This window comes from Lepisma saccharinum, chromosome 8 (assembly GCF_977018435.1).
Source record: "Lepisma saccharinum chromosome 8, izLepSacc3.1, whole genome shotgun sequence".
NCBI lineage: Eukaryota > Metazoa > Arthropoda > Insecta > Zygentoma > Lepismatidae > Lepisma > Lepisma saccharinum.
This window is the reverse complement of record NC_139236.1, coordinates 84,934,213-84,957,353: the sequence shown is the minus strand read 5'-3', so window position 1 is coordinate 84,957,353 and position 23,141 is coordinate 84,934,213. Positions and strand designations below refer to the sequence as shown.

Genomic DNA, 23,141 nt, shown 5'->3' with positions numbered 1-23,141 from the left:
ACACAAAACTTGAACCAGCCATCAAACACACTGCTATTAATATACCTAAATTCTTAGCCATAGAGACTCTGAATATTCACTGTGATGTGGCTGAGGGTATGATCACCAAATCAAATGGCATAGGCACTCACAAACAAACTGGCATCATTGCAACATTTAAACCTAACTCTGAATTTATGGAGCCCATCATCTACACTCCATCCCCAACATTATATTTTCCTGTGTGCCATAACAGAATAGATAACATTGAATTGATGGTCACTAATGAAAAAGAAGAATTAGTTGATTTTGCTGGAGCCACAACAACTGCAATCATAGAGATTAATATTTAAATAAGAATACATACAAAAAAAATGGAAAATATTGAGAGTTATGAGCTACAATCATTCCCCCCAAACAGGAGGACATTTGCAAATTTAAATCAACCCAACACAGAGATTGAGGTTGATCTTGATGTAGGAGATGGCTTTATACACCCCCACAGAGCAGATCTATACATCAAATTTGATGTTGTAAAGCTCGATGGTACAGATTATCCGGCAAATTCAAATATAAGATTGGTAGACAATTTTGTGCCACATCTATTCTCTGAAATTGAGATCAGAAAACATGGTGTTGTTATAAACAGAGTAGATTATCCCGGCATTACCTCCACAGCTTTGGCCACACTAAAATTATCCAAAACCGAGGCATCATACTACAAAATAGGTGGATTTGAGGCTGGTGATAAAATTATATCTAAGAGCCACACAGTGCTGTTCCCTATGCGCCTGTTGCCAGGATTCTTCTCAGATTACAAAGATATTATGTGGAAGGGTGGTTTAAGAATTACATTTAGAAGAGCTGCCAATGATAATAATGCTTTGATGAAGTACAGCACATTAAACTCTACAGGGGAAGCTCTGCCCAATACCCAAATGCATTATTCAGACTATGGAGCTAAGAATTCCAGTTGTTGAATATGAAGCCAGTTATGCTCTTAAATACAAAGCTGATATCCTAAAAAAATCCACAAGTACCTTTACAATTTTATACATATCAATGTGTACAGAAGCCTGCCACTGGTACTTATTATGAGTTTGATGCTACAAATTCATTCTCCAGTATACAATATGACATGCCGGATTTTGTGGTGGTACTGTTTCAGACTGGAAGACACAATAATCAGGAAAAAAATTCAAGTAGATTTGATAACTGCAACATCAAGAACATATATCTTAAAAATGGCAGAAATGAGGTGTTCCCCAGAGAAAATTATAATTTAGACATGTCCAAGGATGATTTCCTCAAATTATATGAAGCATTTACAGCATACAAAAGGGTCACTACTGGCAATACTGACATGTATTACACACCAGATGAATTCAAAGCACAGAGACCCATGTTTGTCATCAACACTTCAAAAAGGAAACAAGTTGTGGTTAATGACAGGACAAACATTAAAATTATCTGTGAATTCCATGATGCACTCCCTGATGACACCATATGTAGTGTTATTCTTATAGGTGAAAAATCATATGTTTATGATGTAAGAAATGAGAGAGTCACAGAGCAATTCTAGAAGATTTCTGCATATTACCGGACCGGAAGTAAATATAAATGGGTGTGGGTGGGTGAGAGTGACTTTTTGCCTTAGTTTTTAAGTGTAGCCAAAACAATATCAAGAGGGGCATATTTTTGACAAGTTTATGGACAACAATCTGGCAGATGTAGCTTTTAGACACATGGGCAAATCTGTCTGAGGGGGGTTCTTCATTTCTACACTAGAATTCAAGATTCTTGGGATTTTGACAGAATAACACACTATAAACAATAAAATTATATGGGTACTTGACATAATTTTAAGTGTGGGCAAATCGGGGCATATGAACTCTTCTTTTGTACACTAGGATTCAAAATTCTTAGAATTAAGAGCATATCACACTTGAAGAATTGGGGCTTATAGGCATCTTGGCTTAATTTCAAGTGTGGGCAAATCGGGCTGTTTAATCATATGAGCTCTTCTTTTGTACGCTATAAGTGTCCCAGTAATAGCATCAATACTACTACTTGTGTGGGTGTGTGTGTGTGGGTGGGTGTGTATGTGTGTGTGTGTGTGTGTGTGTGTTAATACGTTTGGCCTAGTTTTAAGTGTAGCCAAAAACAATATCAAGAGGGCTTATTTTTAACAAGCTTATGGACAACAATCTCACAGATGTAGATTTTGTAAGTGTAGGCAAATCAATCTGAGGGGGGTCATACTTTCCCGGGAAATTCCCGAGGGCATTTTTACAAAAATCTTGGATTAGACAGAGTACCACACTTGAGCAAAAAGCTCATATGGGCATGTTGAGCTAGTTTTAAGTGTAGCCAAATCTGCCTGAGGGGGTTCATACTTTATCGAAATGGTTGTATCATCAATTACACTACTATTATGCCATCGGGCAAGCTCTGTAATATTGAAAACACACACACACACGCTCATGCATATTATATGTCTAAAGTAGGGTTGTCAAAGGTCTACGAACCCATAAATTGTAATGGGTTCTGCTACTGGACAGGAACATTTTTTCTCGCACAATTTAAATTCGGTCCAATTGTTTCATTGAGTATTGCTTCATTGAAAAAAAGGATCCTGGACCGTATTTAAATTCATCTTGAAGAAATTTTCCTGGATCGAATTGAAATACTTTATACATAAAAAAGGTCCTTAGTAGTACTGTAAATATCCCTTTGAGATCACCCCTGATTTTTTTGACCTCTAAGAAAATCGCACCAAAACCTCAAAAACTCACTTTCTCTCCACGTTCCGCGCCTCATTTATTGTGCTGACGATGTTTCACAGCGCAGAAAAGCCGGTACGAGAAAATACACTTTCTCATCCTTGAAGTACGAATGCACCTTATCGTAATTTTTTTCTAAGTCCCGGCCAATGTTTATATATCGTGACCTTTGTAAACCTCTCGCGAACGATGTGATATTTCTGCCACACACACACACATGCGCGTGCCTCTCATTATTTCTGTATTGTGACGCAAGCAAACAAAACAAATAATAATTGTTTTTTAGGATTCCTGGCCCCTATAACCCCGCCCGGGGGGTGCGTGGTGCCCAACCAAAAAAAAGGTTCTAACGGCTGCGGTTAGATAACCACACCTCTGTAGAGTTTCACGTGTTTTTTTTCTCAAAGGTCCTATGGGACACCTCTGTTTGTCAAAAATTCGAGATATTTGCAATTTAACGCAGGACTTTGAAAAAAATTTCGGAAAAATTTTGGTTCCATGACGACCTGTTTATTTTGGTATGGGAGGACAGAGGACACCGAGACTCGACCAACGCACAAAACCTGACCTTTCTACGACTATTTGTTCAAAAGTTACGAGTGATCAAAGTTTTGGAGGAGGGTGGGTTAACTTCTTACTCCTTGACCCCAGGACCACCAAAACTTTGTACACGTATTCTACACCTCCAAAATCGACAGGGGGGTATCTAACGATACCGTATGGGGGTGTTTCTCGATATATTTTTTCGATAACTCTTACTATTTTCGAGATATTTGCAATTTAAGATTTTTTTAACGCTGTGGACTTAGAAAATTTTCGATTGATGAAAAAAATTGGTTCCATGACGACCTATGTTTATTTTGGTATGGGAGGACAGAGGACACCGAGACTCGACCGACGGACTAAACCCGACAGGTGGGATGCTTTGTTTTGGCGCAGCTTTTTGACCTACTTTTGAAATGACTTACGACATTTTCCTATAAGGCTGTCTCCCCTTACGATATTTTCCTGTAAGGTAGAATCGTCTGTCAATGGGCCCGCAGTGTAATCTACTACGACCTAATACTAACTTCCTTTTTTCCGCTCTTTTAGTTCGTCACTGTAATAAAACAGCCGCGAAACGTAAAAAAAAGAAAGTTAGTATTAGGTCGTAGTAGATTACACTGAGGGCCCATTGACAGACGATCTCTACCTTACAGGAAAACATCGTAAGGGGAAAATAGGAAAACAGCCTTATAGGAAAATGTCGTAAGTCATTTCAAAAGTAGGTCAAAAAGCTGCGCCAAAACAAAGCATCCCACCTGTCGGGTTTAGTCCGTCGGTCGAGTCTCGGTGTCCTCTGTCCTCCCATACCAAAATAAACATAGGTCGTCATGGAACCAATTTTTTTTCATCAATCGAAAATTTTCTAAGTCCACAGCATTAAAAAAATCTTAAATTGCAAATATCTCGAAAATAGTAAGAGTTATCGAAAAAATATATCGAAAAACACCCCCATACGGTATCGTTAGATACCCCCCTGTCGATTTTGGAGGTGTAGAATACGTGTACCAAGTTTTGGTGGTCCTGGGGTCAAGGGGTAAGAAGTTAACCCACCCTCCTCCAAAACTTTGATCACTCGTAACTTTTGAACAAATAGTCGTAGAAAGGTCGGGTTTAGTGCGTTGGTCGAGTCTCGGTGTCCTCTGTCCTCCCATACCAAAATAAACATAGGTCGTCATGGAACCAAAAATTTTCCGAAATTTTTTTCAAAGTCCTGCGTTAAATTGCAAATATCTCGAATTTTTGACAAACAGAGGTGTCCCATAGGACCTTTGAGAAAAAAAAAACACGTGAAACTCTACAGAGGTGTGGTTATCTAACCGCAGCCGTTAGAACCTTTTTTTTGGTTGGGCACCACGCACACCCTGGCGGGGTTATAGGGGCCAGGAATCCTAAAAAACAATTATTATTTGTTTTGTTTGCTTGCGTCACAATACAGAAATAATGAGAGGCACGCGCATGTGTGTGTGTGTGGCAGAAATATCACATCGTTCGCGAGAGGTTTACAAAGGTCACGATATATAAACATTGGCCGGGACTTAGAAAAAAATTACGATAAGGTGCATTCGTACTTCAAGGATGAGAAAGTGTATTTTCTCGTACCGGCTTTTCTGCGCTGTGAAACATCGTCAGCACAATAAATGAGGCGCGGAACGTGGAGAGAAAGTGAGTTTTTGAGGTTTTGGTGCGATTTTCTTAGAGGTCAAAAAATCAGGGGTGATCTGAAAGGCATATTTTGACTACTACTCAATTGGTACCTTAAAATCTGTAATTTTCACGTTATTTTGGATGGCAGAGAAAATTAACGGTATTATACCGTCATTTCTCCAGTCATCTTTTTACAGTATATAGATAATAATTATTCATTTATGGTTAACTAACTTTGTTTTAATAATATAAGCTATTTTTCTTGCAGCGTTCATTGCCGTGGGTACATTTTTCGATGCTGGCGTCTGGTACTATGTGAAAGATTTGAAGATATTCGATGACGAAGATAAAGAAAAGGCAAGTGATAAGAAAACTGAAGGCGGAATTGTCAAGAAAAAGATGAATAACTCAAAATAATTGTAGAAAATGCACAGAGATACTTTTGTAAATAGATGTACGTGTTGTAATCAGGAAGCAATAAAGTCATATTTTTCAAATATTGTTTTTCTTACACAGTACAGCATTGCTTACCAGAAATGGTTACTGCGCAAGTGTAACTTTTCTGGATGATCAGATAGCAGAGTGCTGCAGGAAGAGGATTTCGGACCACCGCCAAATAGTTCGCACGGATGACGCTAGATAGCGTACGGAATCGATAGCTTCTTCGCTCGAGCGAATAACGCCCGAACAGGCATACGCTCGAAGTACACGTATAATCGTAATTTGTCTGTGGCCCTGAAGTATGGATCATGAGGTAAAAGACGAAACGAAATTGAAACTTAAGTCATTATCTCCATGTTAAAGTGCACTTTAGTTTACAGTGACAGATGAAAATGAAACAGATGATTGTGGGCTGAAACAGCCAGGACGGATATTTTACACTGTTAAACACGCTTCCAAAAGTTAAGCACGCGATGGTAAAATCAACAAAAATGGAAAAGTAAAGCTTTGATTAACACAAAATTGCACATGAAGGTAGCAAATGTGTTTATGCATGAAAGAAAACAAGAATTGCGTACAAAAATAATAAAAAAATGCTTTTCGTAATAGTATCACATTTGGTTCATTAACATAATCATGTTTAAAGGCAAACAAGACAAACGAAACTTACATTAATATGGTATGTGGCCACCCCGGACCTTCACACAAACTTTACAACGATTTTCCATGCTTTCAATGAGGTGATCAACCATCGCAGATGCGAGCAATGGTCATTCCTCCATTAGGGCAGTTTCCAACTCTCTGAGACTGGCTGGAGGAGGTACGAGCACGTCCGAGAGCATCCCAAAGGTTTTCAATGGGATTAAGTCGGGGGAATACACCGGCCACTTCATACAAGAAATGCCCTTACTTTCCAGGTACGTACTCGTCAACGATGTTGGCTCGATGGGGACAGGCATTATCGTCCATAAGGAGGAAATCAGGACTAACTTCTGCAGCATAGTCTCACAATGGGGTCTAGGACTTCATCCCGATACCGTGCAACCGTCACAGAACCGCCTTTAAAGATGTGCAGCTCGGTGCGATATCCCATTGAAATTCCAGCCCACACCATGACTCTGCCACCTCTGAATGCGTGATGTTCGATGATGTTCTTGGCCTGATTGCGTGTGCCTCGTTCTCTCCAGACCCTTACACGCTTGTCATCCGATTCCAGGGCAAATGTGGACTCGTCCGTGAACAGGACGTTGCACCAATCTGAGATAGTCCAATTGGCATGTTGACGACACCACTTTAATCTTGCCCCTCTGGCTTGGACGGTTAGTGCAACACAAACACGTGGTACTCGGGCGTACAATCCCTTCATGTGGAGCCTTCGACCTTCGACACACAGTACTGGCACTTACCAAGTGCCGCTGCAACCATGGATGTAACAGTTGTGGAGGTCGCTCGTCGATTCCGCTTGGCTACCATAGGAATATATCGATCATCAGAGGGGGCGGTAACCCTTGGAAGACCGGGCACAGGTCTCCGGACAACTGTTTGACTTGTTTGGCTCCATAATCGAGAAATTACCGAATGATCAACGCCAAAGAAAATAGCGACATCTTTGATTGACTGTCCTGCTTCAATGCGTCCGACAGCACGCCAGCGCTCAATATCTGTCACTCGTCTTCTTTCAGCCATAGAAACACGAATGTTATCACAAATAATCCTACAAAAGTTATAAACACTTCGTATCAGCTTTTAAATGCACCTCAAACTCTTCAGAATGCTGGCGTCTTCAACGAAAGTGTGGTGATTCTTGCACGAAATCCTCGCTCTTATGCTATTTCAAGAGCACAGATTAAGCACCTAAGTACAGATGATTCACTCTCTACTTACAAAAAGGAAGCTACACATAAAAACTGACATCTACATCCGCAGCGATTTTCAGCCACTCAAATTCAAATACGCTTTCGAAAATTTGCATTGCGTGTTTAAGTTTTGGAAGGCAGTGTACATTAAAATGATATTACGAGCTACCGAAAGTGGTTCAGAGTTTAATTAACTAACAGATTCTGTACATTATTTCATGTACCACACTTTAATTTGTAGCGCAGGACTTGTATTCCAGATGAGATTAATAAATTCAGCGCCTCCCACAATAGGCATGTATTCTTAACTTACACATTTACCTGCGATTCTTAGCTGGAAGTGCTTTTATATAATCTTAACACATATTACTGTAATTAAATTCAGATCTGGATTCCTTGCTTCTGTGCACTTGTATTTACGATACATTGTTCATGTTCGAAAATACTTCGTTTGTGAAAATTCTTATCTGTAAATAACAAATAAATTTTATTTCACCTGCAGTGACATCTATCGGGCTTCAATATGATTATAAAAAAAGTTTTGTAACAAATCATTTATTTATAACAAAAAGAGTAACAAGTTTGTTCTCGAGCTTGATCGAACGGGTAACCAAAGTATTGCCCTTACAAGAAAATATTTATATTAAAATCATTTGAGACAATGGAAAGAATTTTAAAAGATAAATAGTTCCGAGGAAGTATAGTTACAGTCAAGAATTACAAACTTGAGAAAGAAACAACAAAAAATGCGATATCAACATTAATAACAGTTGAAAACCATTCCATAATATCCAGAACAGTTAATTTCCACAAGGACGTGCAGTTTCGGTGCAGAGTATAAATGACAAGCATGTAGAGTCGACGAACTCTAACTTTGTGGGTGAACCCTGACCAAGCCTAGATGCGCAGAAGCAAGGGGAGATGCTACAAGCTGCCTTAGCCAATGCGCGTCATTCTCCATTTACTTGTCAGAGCTGTAGACCAACAAAATGGCGAGTAAATGGCAACTACGAAAACGCAGCTCTCTCTTTCTGCGCGAAATAGTAAAGGTCACCCACATAGATACAGCTCATCAACTCTAGCATATGACAACTTTACCGTAAATTACTGCACAAGACATGCCTTCAAATCACCACTTGGACATTGTTAATGGTGCAATAGAAACATGGATCTCGAATCCGAAAGGCTTACCGATTAGCATAGACGTTTGGAAGGGGGCAAGGGGGACCACGGCCCTCTGAAAAATGAATGTTTTTATAAAATTATATATTACACACACATAATTTCATTGGATTCTGGAAGGGTGTCGCAAGAACATGATAAGAATAAACAGAAGGAGTTTCTTATGGGGGGAAATATGCCTCGTTAGCCCGTACCTTGCTTTTCCCATCCTGGTAAAAAAAAAACGGTGGGCGTCCATGCTGGTTAACATCTGCACATAAATTTTAAGTGAACGAACAAACCGTACACCTTACAAGTCTGAGAATTTATAATGATGTTCCATTGGACGACGGGGTATTGCTGGTTAGATAGGACGAAGGGTAGGATTTGACCTTTCTTCTTCTTTTCGGATGAGGCGTCGCTTTCCGCTCGTATGTCATGAAGCTCGCGGTCTCAATCTCCAGCTCTGATTCGTCAGTTTCCACTCCATACAAATCCATCTCCTTTGATAAGTAGCACACGCCGATATCTAAAAGCATTCCTATGAATATAAGGGCTGGAAAAAAACAAAATGTGCATCTGAGAATCAGTATAAAGAATCAAATAGCGTGTACAGGGTGGTGCAAAAAAAGTAACCGAAATTCTGAAACATGTACTAATTTCGGGTACCTTTTTTATTCACTACTCTGTATATAGTCACACAAGCAATGATAAAGAATAGTAAAGAATTACATTTACTAATTTTTCCTTACACAAGCACTGTACTGCGTAAAATAATTTGGAATGATTAAATATGATTGTAAGCAGAGTTCAGTACGTGACTATACAAAGTAACGATCAATGATACTTTAATTCAAAGGTGCGTTGCCGTTACCTTGGGTCCAGAAGTAACACGTTACCGTTCCATTACTTCCAGAAGAAATACGTTAAAATTGATGTTACTTCACTTCCAGAAGTAACGCTGTACACTTACATAGGTGACGGCTAAAGTTATGGTGATGTATTTCACTAGTGTTGCCCACGAGACGAGACGAGACGAGACTTTGGTCTGTCTCGTCTCGTCTCGTGGTAATGCTGTCTCGTCTCGTGTCTCGTTTCGAAAATATTTGTTTGCCCCGTCTCGTGTCTCGTCTCGAAGGGTTCTGTCTCGTCTCGTCTCGTCCCGTCTCGTTTTGTTTCGAAAATTAATGCAGGATATTATGCCAACAAAATATGGGAGACATGACAAAATATTATTCTCGAAAATGGGTTAAACCTTAAATCACTTTGCTCACTGTATAGCGAAAGTAAATATGATTCCTTAATCATAAGAACATGAATGTTTCAAATAAAGTTTGTTGATTATCAATAGCTAGATAGTGTATAGAATCTGCCTTGCTTTTCTGGCTAGCATCCACTCTTTATCCATCGTACACGTAAGCAGCTTTCAGACAGAAGAACACGCGACAGGCGACAAGCCACACGGGGGTTTACACTGAAGTGACAAGCGACAGGATCCCCTTCCGTTCCGTCTATGATAAAAGTATTCACCGCACGGGCAGTATCAACAGATCGAGGCGATTCTACGCTCGATATTAAGAAAACAACCCAATTTGAGCGACACGCAAGCGACAAGAGACACGTGGTGCTTCGGTTCGGAAGGTTACGTTTACTGAGAGTTCGTTTCCAAGCGAGACATGTTGCTTGTCGCTTCTCTCCTGTGGCTTGTTGAATGTGACAAGCGACACGGAAGTATCACACTGAAGCAACGAACGACAGGGACACTTCAGTTTATAAGCAAGCATTTACCTCGCATACGCGGATAACAACCCTCGCGACTATAGGCACACGGTATCCAGAAAACGGCCTAAGCGGAACAACAAGAAAGCGACAAGCAAGACGTGCAACTTGTTGTATCGCTTCGGTTAGAAAAGTTTCCTGTGAGGAAGATTTCACACCAACGTTACAGGCGACAAGCGACATGAGTCGCTTGGAAGCGAACTTTCAGTAGTTAATGCAACCTTTCGAACAGAAGACACACGAGAAGCTGCACGTGTCTCTTGACGAATCAGTCCGTTGTTCGCGGATGCGGGGTGAATGTTTTCCTTCAGACTGAAGGGGATTGTGTCGCTTGTGTGTGAATTATACCTATCGCTTGTCGCTTCGGTGTGAAATTTCCCCAAGATAGCTTTCAGGTTGAAGCAACAGGCAACAAGCGACACAGAGTTCTCGCACCAAAGCGACAAGCTCCTTTATGGAGCTTTCAGACCGGAGCGACACCCGACAAATGTCGCTTTGGAACGAGCCAATCAACAGCAATGTTTCACAGCGTAGGGACATGGCAGGCCGCACAAACCTGCGTTCGATCGGTGAAATCCTGAAGCGACACGTGTTACGGGTCGCGGATCGCTTTGATGTGAAATCTCCCTTAGTCTATAAGCAAGCTTTCACTGTGAATTCACTACCAACAGACAGACACGACACTATGCACGCTATTAGATAACGGGCCAGTTCGAACGACACGCAAGCGACAAAGCAACACGTGCCGCTTGTCGGTCGAGTCGCTTCCGATCGGAAGGATGCATTTATTACTGAGGGTTCATTTCCAAGCTACACTTGTTGCTGTCGCAAGTCGCTTATTACTCCTATGACTTCAGGCAATTTTATGTTCGTTACCTCAAAGTAGAGTATCTAAGCTTCTTACTAGGTTTTTTGAGCCGCGATGGTGTAGTCGTTAGGGCGTCTGACTGCCAGGCGGGAGACCCGGGTTCGATTTCCAGAGTGGTTCAATAAATGTCGGATGGTCCCAGCATAAAGCAGCTCCGGGGGTCCCAGCCTCATATCAATGGGTGCAGGGGGGCAATCCTGGAAGGCAAAAGCGGCCGGAGTGTGGTGCTGATCACTTCGCCTCCAAAATGACCTTTCCCCCACATCCCGTAAATGGCACTGTGCTATATGCACTTGGAAATTTACCTTTACCTAGGTTTTTAGTGCGAAATCTTTGGAGTTTGCAACACTCGAGGCTGGTGTGGATTTTGAGAAGAGGGTCGCAAATGAAAGAAGGGTCTGTTTGGGCGAGAAATTTTATGACGATTGTCGCCAGTATGGCTGGAACAGGGCCGTAGAAAACAATGGCAGTGACTACCTCCGGATCGTTTTGCGCAAAGGTGAATGGAAGAGAACTCTTAGGGTAGGAATTTTGCAAGTTAAGATAGCTGGAATACGAGGCTAAAGTCTGGCAAATTCGTTACGGACAACGTGTGACGAATTAGGATTTTTCGAGGGTGAATCTTACAGATCTTTTTTTATGTAATAGAAGCTGATTTGGGTTTCCAAAGGAAATGCTTTATTCCGAACAAATACATATTTGCTGCTGATTTACTGTTTCAAGTCCACTTTATGCACAGTAAGGCTAATCGGGACTGGACCTACTTTTTAAAGTGGGATCCGAACCACTACGTGCCTCCACCGTGTATCGAACACGGGACCCCTTGATTACAAGGCGACGACGCTAACACTTCGCCACGGGGGAGGCCCAAATATTTGCATTTGATTAGTTATTTTGTTTATATTTTTTTCGAGACTTTCGAGACGAGACGAGACTTTTCACAAACTGTCTCGTCTCAAAAACGAGACGAGACAGGTGGTCAGTCACGTCTTGTCTCGAATTTTGAAAAGCCTGTCCCGTCTCGTATTTCACTAATCAAGGAAATCCTATCCTTTTCAATCACATAAATATGTTAAAATTTTCAGATACACCCTATATATATACACTTGTAAGAATATATAAGATTAATTATCATTTTATACTTCTGATAATTGAGCATTCTAGACATACTTACATGCAGTTAAAATACTAATAGAGAGCCGAAAAGTATTTGGGTCATATATGTAACATACGTCTCTATCCTTGTCCCACATCTGGCAGGTGTTATCTGAGGAGAAAAAGAATTAAGGAAATTACACATCTTAGTACAGTGGGATTATTTCCGTAGCAACTCTGGTGATTATGCATTAACAGCTTGGAAGCGAGTCACAACTCCCGGAACCTCCAATCAACAAACGAGCCGCTGACGACATCTCGATTCAGCACCTATCGCTAACCTTGTTTCTCACGCTCTACACTGTTGGTAGGCTCGTTAGTCAGCTGGAGATGTTCCGAAAGTAATCAGACTCTATTAAGTTATCGAAATAATGTTCTTGGAGAAATTAAAATTTTTGATCTATCAAAATAAAAAAAGCAATAATTATTTTCAGGTCAATTTGTTCGGTTCTTGATAGAAAATCGTTAACCATAAAAAATCAGCTTTCTTTGTACACTTCTTTTAAACAGGGTGATCAATAAGTGCGGAAACAACAATTTTTTAAAAAATACGGATGGGTAAAGGTGAATTAAACGCTCTGACACATGATGTAGGAAAAGGGGTTTTTTTTTAGGATATGCTACCAACATGGCAACCATCTTTTAAGTCGGCCATCTTGGATTCAACTTGATTTTAAAATAAAAGTGGTCATGTAATATATCAAAATAGGCTAGAATTTCACGAGATCATGTGCTAAATTTCAATGCAACTTTAACCATTCCGCTATTTGAACCCCAACATGGTATTCGTTTCAGTTGATAGATGAGGATATGAACTGTATCCATTATTTCCTTCCACTTACCTATGAATACTTTGTAGAGATGCCAGCCTGGACCATATGATATCAGCCCAACCAGGAACATTTCAATGGCGACTGCTGACGGCTTATCCTGATGCTGAACGCACCTGAAAAATAAAACATAATCCTCTGTGTCCATAAAACAGACACACACACGTCGTGCACACCAGCATGCCTTCAGCATATGGAGAAGATGCGATGAGCACCATATTTCGGCCGCCTTTAACCGCCCCCCCCCCCTGCGACTTGCTCAAATATACCCATTTCTTAGAGGCTGAGTGAACACCAGAACTTCTCCAAGCAGTGATATTTCCACCTGCAATCACGACGCCTGGGAATCGAACCTGGGTTTCCTGCGTCGTAGTCCTGTTGACTTGTCTGTGACTAGATGCAAGTCAGCATCATCTTCAGAATATACTACACTTACCCCCAATTTCCATTCCGACCTTCTCGGATCGGTTCGGTTGCTTAATATACAAATTCCGGTACCTCTAGATTCAGATCCGGCTGTCAGGTTGGAACCGGTAAAAAAAAAATATATAGTTCAAAGTTTCATCACCAGGTGGAAACGTGGCGCTGAAATCTGGTGCATAGTGAAAATCATCCCGGGAAACGCTTCGTGCGGCCATTGACCACACTGTCTTACGCTTGCAAAGGGTCGTTCGCGTATAAAGGGCACTGCTGCACCGACATAAAGTCAAATTCCTGGCTGCTGTTACTTCACCGCCAAATTTGCACCTGGTGGTGAAAATTTGAACTACTTTTTTTCCATCAGCATTCGCTTCCCCATGGTCTCCATAGCCTCTACGCGAAGTTTCAGCGCAATCCGTTCCTTCAACAGGGCTCCAGAGGGCCCTGAATACGGAAATTTTAATTTTAGCCGCCACATTTGCACCTGGTGGTGAAAATTTGAACTACTTTTTTCCATCAGCATTTGCTTCCCCATAGTCTCCATAACCTCTACACGAAGTTTCAGCGCAATCCGTTGCTTCAACATGGCTCCAGAGGCCCCTGAATACGGAAATTTTAATTTTAGGCGCCACATTTACACCTGGAGGTGAAAATTTGAACTACTTTTTTTCCCATCAGCATTCGCTTCCCCATGGTCTCCATAGCCTCTACACGAAGTTTCAGCGCAATCCGTTCCTTCAACAGGGCTCCAGAGGGCCTTGGATACGGAAATTTTAATTTTAGGCGCCACATTTGCACCTGGTGGTGAAAATTTGAACTACGGCCTCTAGAGAGCTGTGAGTTTGGCAACTGTAATTGTGACCACCGAGTACCTTTCCATCGGAGGAGGCAAGTAATGGAATTCGTAAGGTCTGCATTCCAAACCGACGAGGACATCCTGTATAATCTTTTCTCACATGGGTCTTGTAATTTCAACTAACAATTCATCATTATTTTAAAATTATTTTACTGAGATTCTTTAATACACCGATTTCCTAATCTTGAATGTGTAATCTTCAATTTGAAATGCAACGCTATATTGTACATTACTTACTGCAACACAATTTGAAACAGAACAAAGAAATACTTACCGAAAGCACAGCAGCATATTTCCCACCATTCCTGAAGCTGAGAGAACCGAAAGAAGCAAGGAGAGGGATTCGAAAGTAATGTATTTAGCAGAGCAGTCAAAGTTGCAAAGTCCACTGTTTACTTTTTTTTCCCCACTTAGAAGTACACACGAACAGTCCTTGAAATCCTGAAACTAGAAATGAGCATTCGTTATTAAATGCTTATATGTGCGTGTTTATTAGCAGGGAACGGATTTACATGTAAAAATGTATCTTCGTATGATGCTAAAATCAATTTTATTATTGTATTATCTTTGCGAATCGTGGCATGTAAGGTCCAAAAGTGCTAGTTTTATTTGCGATATTTTAACACATATTAACTTTTAGAACATATTCTAGTTATTTTTGCAATATAATTTCCATATTTTCAAACGTTTTCCTTCTTGTATACAGTACTCGAAGTGAGGGGGGGGGGGGTGTGTGTGGAAAACTTGGCATCCCCTCAGGAAAACTTTTACAAAGCATCCGATCAGTTAACATTTTCCACTTCCATTTTGTTCGTTTGTACTCTGTGCTTTTTTTAAATCTTAACAATACATAATCCACCTGCTGTTCTAACATTATTGTCAACAATGTGGAATCTAAGCTTAAGCTACAGATAAACGTATTACAATGTGTATATATATATACAGGGTGGACCAAAAGTCGCAATACATAGGAAAATAAAATTTTTGTTTTTAAGTTTCCATATTTATTTATGAGAGAAACGTAATGCAAACCAATGGTAACCACGTCAAGCGTAGTATATGAACACATTGTTTCTTATCACAACATATTTATTGTTCCTATGTATTGCGACTTTTGGTCCAATCTGTATAATTACAGACACGATAATCACACACATGTATGGAGGATTCTGACAGTGGCGTAGCGTTATAGTACGCCCATACGCCCGGCGTTCCCTGAGCTAAAATTTCAAAAATACGTAAATGCTGTTAATATATATTAAATCTTGACTAATGACCTTTATGGCATTATGATAGCTATTTTTCGCGATCCGCTTGCAACGCTCCACTAACAACACTCGTTCCAGCATTTTTTTCAATGCCTTTCCTGCCTGGACGCCGGGCAGGTTCGGCGTAAAGAACTCTATATTCCTTGCTGCCTTTCTGGAGGGAAAGCTTGGATCTGTACAGCACGCGCGCAAATGCTCTCTCGTACGCCAGCGTATGGAGCAGAGGGCTACGTGATTGGTTCACGTGACCCTTCCTGCCTTCTGAAGCAGACGACAGCGGTAGAATTCCTACCCCGTTCTTCGCGCTCGTGCTACTCGTGCTATGTGATGCTACAATACCAAACTTTACCAAACTCAAATACACCATTTCTTATTGACCATTGCATTGTATAATTTATCGCACGAACAGCGATGTGTATTAAAAACTAAGAGATCAACACAGTTTTTGTCAAATAAGTTGGTGAAGTCCTCGTGGTAGAAGTTAAGTCTGTGCCTGCTCTACCACTTAACCCGCAAAACTATTCTTTTTTTATTATTATTATTTTTTTCGTTAGTATCTAACTGTTTAATATTGTGTCAATGGAGATGTTTAGCATTCATTTGAAAACTCTTAACATCGAATGGTCTGTGGACAAAATTATTTTAAAAAGTTTATCACCATCCCAAGATGCAATAAATAGTGGTCTGAATTACTAATCGGCACTGCTACGTCAGTAGAGTGTACGATAGTTGGATCATCCGCCCACCTCCGTGTCAGTGTGTTTTGCACAGCGCGCCAAGATGACAGAGGTCTCTGATTAGAATCCCGGCGTTAGCACGGGTGTTCTTTGTGAGTGTCCCTTCATCATCACTCATATTGATATTCGCGATTAACCAAAAGTGGTAGAAAAGCGAAGTAAAATAAACCAAATCAATCAGTAGTTGGATCATCCACAACAATGACGTCTACTGTTGTGCAGAGGCGCTTATGATTCAGGTAGGTTTTTAATGACTTGCGTCATGCAGAAAGGTATAAAACACCAGAGTTCAAAACATTTGTGGCATAGTGAGGCATCTCATTTTCTAGCTAAAACATGCATGGATGTTGTTTTATTGAAAACCCAGCTGACTTCAGGCAAATAAACAATACATGTGGCGACTAATTCCATAAGTAAATTATTAAGCACAAAAAGGGCCGACCCTTCCTTCGGACTTGGCGTTCCCACCCGAAATGCCCATGCTACGACACTGGATCCTGACAAGGTTGCCTGGCATGATCTTGTTGACACACGGTATTATCATTTTTAATAATTATTACAAAGATAAAAATTAATATCAGTGCCAACCCTGAACACCTTAACATTGTTAAGTAGGGATGATGTTTCTCCCTTCCAGCAGTTTATGGTAGTTATTGATATGCGGAAAAACATATTTCTGGACATCACAATATAAAACATACTTAAAATACTTACCATCATATTGTTTCCATAATTCTTGCACCCTGCGTGGCACGGAGAATAGTGAGTTATTTTATCTTCGGAGCACACAGGGTAGAACTGTACCTCATGATTGCAATTACAGTCCATATTACACGATTGTGTCAAGCTGAAAAATACAATTTCGATAATAGAAATTTTGTTCTTACATAACGAACATTTGCGATAAACAACTAATTTTAAAATTCGTATGAATCAGCGACTTGCACTCGTTGCTCAATAAAAAAAAAACAAAGATTAATACCGGATCGCCGTTCTGTCGGAACAATTAATACCACATCACCATTGAACCAGTACAATTAATACCTGGTTATTGACCTGTGAGAGTAATTAATTCTTGGACCCCATTCCAGTTTCCCTATCAGTCTCTCACCCCTCGAGCGTATACAATGGAACATCATTTTAAAGTGACAATAATCGTAGACAGTTGCCAAGGTAACTTAATACAAGGGTTGGATAAAAAGTAATGGCAACACTGGTATAATTGGTACTTGACTGTATTGGCAGAGGAGCACGTGTTACATTCCTTCAAAGTAATCGCCCCTCATCTCTACGACCTTCTGTCACACGTATGGAAGGCGTCGTACACCGTCAGCGCGTACATCTCTGTCGATGTCCCGCAGTGACCGCCCTATAGCACGTATGATGACTTCGCGCGTGTCGTAGTGCTTCCCGCCCAGTGGTTCCTTCATTTTGACAAAACGGTCGTAATCACACGGTCTCATACCGGTGAATACGGCGGATGTTCCAGTACCTCCCACTACCAGTTATGCAGGAGCGCCGTCACATTGTTCGCAGTGTGACACTTTGCATTGTCAAGCAGGATGATGGGACACCGTGCCGTCGCTTCCTTCTTAATGCGAGACGAAGGTGGTGTTGCAAGAAGGTGCAGAAGTAGGCTGCGTTGACCGTCTGCTTGAGAGACGTTGTTCTTCTTGCCTAAACATATTGTTAGGGCGCTTGCACTCTCCTCCTCTGCTTCAGAGCACTGCTGTTTTTGACTGAAAAACATACAATCGCTCCCACTCACTATACTTCCTTTATCAGCCACGAAACGCTTGTGTCGCTGTGACTCACCCCTTTCACGGGACAGCAGTGTTGCCATTACTTTTTATCCAACCCTTGTATATGAGGTAGCGCCATCCGGAAATTGCCGATCATGCACGAGCGCGTGACGTCTTATGGGACGATCGGTTATGCTCGGTGCCCCTTCGGTTATGTTCGTTCGGGGCTTGGCCGAAGCAAACGGCAGCTATAATTTCTATGCGAGGTTCAGAGAGGGAAAGTGTTTTATAACTTTGAGGAGGGGGAATTGTTAATTATCGAAACTTCGGGATGGTATTGAGGCATTCCTTTAATGATTAGTAACATGACTGATTGATTGAGTTGGTGTTTCAACAAGTCCACTTTATGCACAGAAAGGCTAATCGGGACTGGAGCTAGAGTGCGCGTCAAATCTCCTGCATATGGCCTTGAAAGGCTGAACAGCACCAGCGAATCACAGACGTGCGGCGTTGCCTAGTTCCGTGCTCTCCGCGACAAGGCGTTTCGCTCGAACACGCTGTCTCTTTTCCGTGTGAGATTTCGACATGGCACCGCTGCATTGCGCTGCTATTGGCTATCGCCATATGCCGGAGATTTGACGCGCACTTTACAGTTTAAAGTGGGATCCGAACTACTATGTCCCTCCACCGGGTATGGAACCCGGGATTCCTTGATTACAAGGCAACGACGCTACCATTGCGCCATCGGGGAGGTATTAGTAGTAACATAATTGAAAACTCGCAAACGTATTGTGAAAATCCATACTTTTCAAACTTTCTGATCGATGTGGTACAAAGATAGTTGCGCATGTTCTCATTTACCATGTCTTCATTCTATAATCATAGTATACTATAATTTTAACATGCTAAAGAAGAATTGCATGAATGAAAGAGTTAAAAAGGAAATGATCGTTTCATAGATTTATTTTGTTTATTTGTTTCACTCCGCTTTTCTGCCACTTTGGGCTAATCGCGAAGACAAGATAGTAAAATGTCACGTAATTGCCTTCTAACGACAGTAAAGGAAATTACACTTCTTGAATAAAATGTATATTCCGGTTTTATAACATTATGTACACGATATTGAGCATTGTATGAAATAAATATAATGCCCATTAATGAAGTTTTACTACTTCGTTCAATTTAATATTTCACAAATATAATGTGGATGATTTTGTACCTTTCTACTCAGTGTAAACAATGGATGTCATACTCTCCTTTCGTGGAAAATTTTCTTTAAAACAGTAAGCTCTTTGTGGTGTAGTTGACGAACTATATACTTGTGCCACAAGCTCGGCATATAGAATAGTTTTTCCTGGTTACAGACGACTAAAATGTATTTGGAAATGTAATAGGAAAATCCAAGACAAAGTCCAAAAATGAAATTTTACTATTTAACGATTCATACCCTTGTACAGTCCTTCATTATGATTTCTTGTAACATATTTGCTATATTTTCATTTATGCTTCAGATATATTATCTTAACCTGTTCTAAATGTCACATGTACAAGGGAGAAATATAATTATCAACATTATTAACCTAATGTCAGTGAACATCAAGTTAAATCTAATTAATGATTATAAATTAAATGGACAGAGTTAATAGAAAAACTATTCTCTTAAGAATTAATTATGTCCTTTGAATTCGTAATTTGGCCCAAGTTTAGATTGCAGGATGATAATCTCTTCATTACACACAAAATCGCATGACAAGATTTCGGTACATGTGTACTATATGACTGTATGTATGCCAGAAGTAGATTGCCGTTGTCATGTCAGGGACTTCATGAAATTTCTACATCTCACGCGCTTTCCTCAAAGGCATTATTACTGTTTGATTTTTAACATTACCTGGCTTGTCCACCGCAAAGGAATATAAATTATATGGAATTGAAAACAAAAAATGCAGTAATATTGGCAACATTCTCCTGACTATACGTGAGCTTACCGTGTTGTCCTTTGAATCTCGCTTTGGCTTTGCTAAATATTATCAATGAGATAAATTTTCTGTGCGTTCGTGAATCCCTTCCTGTACGCTTGAATTAGTAGGTTAGGTGAATTAGGTTTGGTGTTCTTAGCATCCAGTTTCGAGTAGGTTCGGCTAGTTAAGGATGTTGCATTCGTATTTGTACACTTTCGCTCTTCGCTTGCACGTACACGTATTATAGCTTTTAATACGCAAAACGATTTCACACAACTGTAACTTATCAGCACGGTAACTTGTACAACCTCACCTTGATATCGAAAATTAACATTTTATGGACATTACAAACTGGACTTGCGTTTTCAAGGTTTGGGGTTTTATTTACAACACAAATTTTGTAGCACGAAATGTCAATCTTACACTCTACTTCCTCATCCTCCTGTACGTAAAATTTCCGAAAATATGGAACTCAGAGACCCGAACATAATTAATACGAAATTAAATAAAACAAACTTTTAAACAAATTATTAGTGTAATGTGATTTTCAATTAGAGAGAGTTCACACATATTTCATCAATTGCAAAACATCACCTAATATACCTGGCAGGCAACGAAATGAATTCGACACCCATCTTCTTAACGTAGAAAGTCCAGGAAAGGTATACCAACTGTATTTCTCAAATAAACGTAACATTTTTTTGAAACGGCTCGAAGAATCAACGTTTTGCTTATATCATCTTTAGTCCATAGGGATTTCGTTTTACCGTGTACTAAGTATTGTATTTGAGTGTCACTGAACACTTTCCCCAAGATATTCGTGAGTTTTCTTGTTACATTGTCGGTTAGGTTATGTTGAAGATTTTGAACTTGTTTAGTTTCTTTGGTTAAAGCAAGTTGCAAGAGCTTGTTCTTAATCTTTAACTTATTAATTTCTTTATGTAAACGTGTGTTGTTCTTCTGTAAAAGTGAAGTGCTCCCCTGTGCATAGCACCACGCCATGAAGGCGTATAGGGGGTGTGAGGGTAACGCCCCACACTTTCTTGATCCGGTCGTGAGTGGGGGTGATGTGATCAGCATCACGCCCCTGACTACCTTTACACCCCAGGGTTTCCCCCAGGTACCCATGTTATTCGACGCTGGGTGGGCGCCGGGGCCGCTTCCATCGTTAGAAAAGTTCCCGGATTTGAACCGGCCGGGGATCGAACCCGGGACCTTTAGCATGGTAATCAGACGCGTTACCGACTTTTTTTTTTTTTTATTTATTTTTTTTTTTTTCGACTGAGCGATGAATAGTGTTTTCCAACATCGAAACATTGCTAGCAGTTTCTGTACCTACGTCTATTTTTCTTTTTTCCGGCGACATAGTATTTAGCTTATTTGAGGAACGTTTCCTTATTTCACACCTTTCGTAGCGTACATCTCCACAGTCTTTATCAGCACATCCTAAAAATGATTCATGTTTTGAAGAGGAAGGTTCAGGAGAATTTGCAACTCCACATTCTCTATTATTTTGCACTGAAGTAATATGGTGTGATTTTAGTGATGGCACTGCAGTTGGCTTCAGCAGGCTACTTTCTTTGTTGGCAAACACAGAAGTTCTGCTCTTAGATCTCGCACATAGTCTTCTTTACAAAAATGGGCACTGCACACTCTCGCATTTTTAATATTAATATTATGTTCTCGATCACAAGCACGAATCCACTGTTTACTTACACGATTATCAGCTGGAAATCTATGATATTTTATATCACTTCCTTTACTTGTTTGGTTATAATTCTCACAGCTTGTTACTGCACAATTAGGCATGATTATAGGTGGAATGAACAAAACAATCTCATTTCAAGAGAAATAATACAATAAAAATATATCGAATGCGACAAAATCAATAACCTGCTTGTTCCGATTTTTGCGACGTGTTAGTAGCTAAATGTGCCACGCACCAAACTTACTGCACATAGCAACGAGCACCGTCAAACCCGATCCTCCCAGATGACGTAATGCATACGTACTTCACATAGCAACGAGCACCTCCTGGACACATGCATGTAAAATACCCGTACTGGCAGTTTCAGACCACAATCATCTGTTTCATTTTCATATATCACTGTATAGACGGTGTTAAAGGCTGAGCATGCGCACTCATCTGGTTCCCATCGAACACCCTGTTGCGCTGACGGTTCTATGGACGTTAATATGAAACTGCGAAGTGAAGATTCTCTTACAAGAAAAAAGGTGCCAGCTGTGCAGCATATGGTTGCACAGTTCGATAAGGAACAAATTTATTAAGTCAAGTAGCACTTCATAGGTTTCCGAAGGACATAGAGGAAATAAATAGCCCACTTCCGTATGATCAAGAGTATGAGAATATGGAAGGTTGTAGAAGAGATAGACGTGTAATTAGACTAAAGTTAGTGCTGCCATCTACCCTCGAGTTTGAAAATGTACAATGGAAGTCGAACTCTTGTTCAACACTTTAATCGTATCACAGCACTTTTGTTATTTTTAATGAACAAACGTTGTTTTTTAATAATCTACACTGCAGTTGCTCATCCAAAGGATTCAACAAGTTCACTCCTTCATGGTAGGTAAAAGTATCGTCAGTCTGTGGCGCTATCGTCGCACAACTGATCAAAACAAGTACTCATTTCTTACTTTGTATACTTGTGAACTGTACTACAAACAACGGGGATTGACCTCAACCGGAAGCTCCGGGGGAACCAATGTTTATGTTTACATTCCTAACACGGTCTATTGGTAAGATATAGTAAACTACATTTTAACATGGAGATGATGACTGTGTTCAATTTCAGTTTCAATTTCACTGCGATTTTCACTTCACGATCCATATTTGAGGTCCTACTACCACAGACAAATTACGGTAATACGTGTACTACTGAGCTTCGAGTGTGTAAAACTTGTTTTGCCTGTTTGAGCGTTATTCGCTCGAGCGAAGAAGCTCTCAATTCCGCACGCTATCTAGCGTCGTCCGTGCGAACTATTTGACGCTCAAGCGAAACCCTCTCCCTGCAGCACTCTATTCCCTATACTGCATATGACTGGTTGATTATTATTAAAAACTATAACGGGTGCGCTAGCATTGAGGGTATTTGCA

General features: G+C 40.4%; 2 protein-coding genes across 4 annotated transcripts in view; one reads left to right on the top strand and one right to left on the bottom strand.

Moving 5' to 3' along the window:
- The window catches only part of LOC145991236 (solute carrier organic anion transporter family member 74D-like), a 39,240-nt gene extending 33,791 nt beyond the window's left edge, over nt 1-5,449 (top strand). Inside the window, exon 13 of the mRNA XM_083127198.1 lies at nt 5,221-5,449. Coding sequence (XP_082983324.1) covers nt 5,221-5,369 — 149 coding nt within the window. The 3' untranslated portion in view covers nt 5,370-5,449. The remainder of the gene's footprint in view (nt 1-5,220) is intronic.
- Nucleotides 5,450-7,841: 2,392 nt separating this feature from the next.
- The window catches only part of LOC145991609 (solute carrier organic anion transporter family member 74D-like), an 81,040-nt gene continuing 65,740 nt past the window's right edge, over nt 7,842-23,141 (bottom strand). For 2 of the 3 annotated variants that reach the window (XM_083127671.1, XM_083127672.1), the window contains exons 9-13: nt 17,038-17,170; nt 14,593-14,765; nt 13,055-13,158; nt 12,232-12,324; nt 7,842-8,966 (exon numbers count right to left, since the gene is read on the bottom strand). In XM_083127671.1, the coding sequence (XP_082983797.1) occupies nt 8,737-8,966; nt 12,232-12,324; nt 13,055-13,158; nt 14,593-14,765; nt 17,038-17,170 (733 nt within the window). In that variant the 3' untranslated portion in view covers nt 7,842-8,736. The remainder of the gene's footprint in view (nt 8,967-12,231; nt 12,325-13,054; nt 13,159-14,592; nt 14,766-17,037; nt 17,171-23,141) is intronic. The other variant, XM_083127673.1, reaches the window with a different exon arrangement.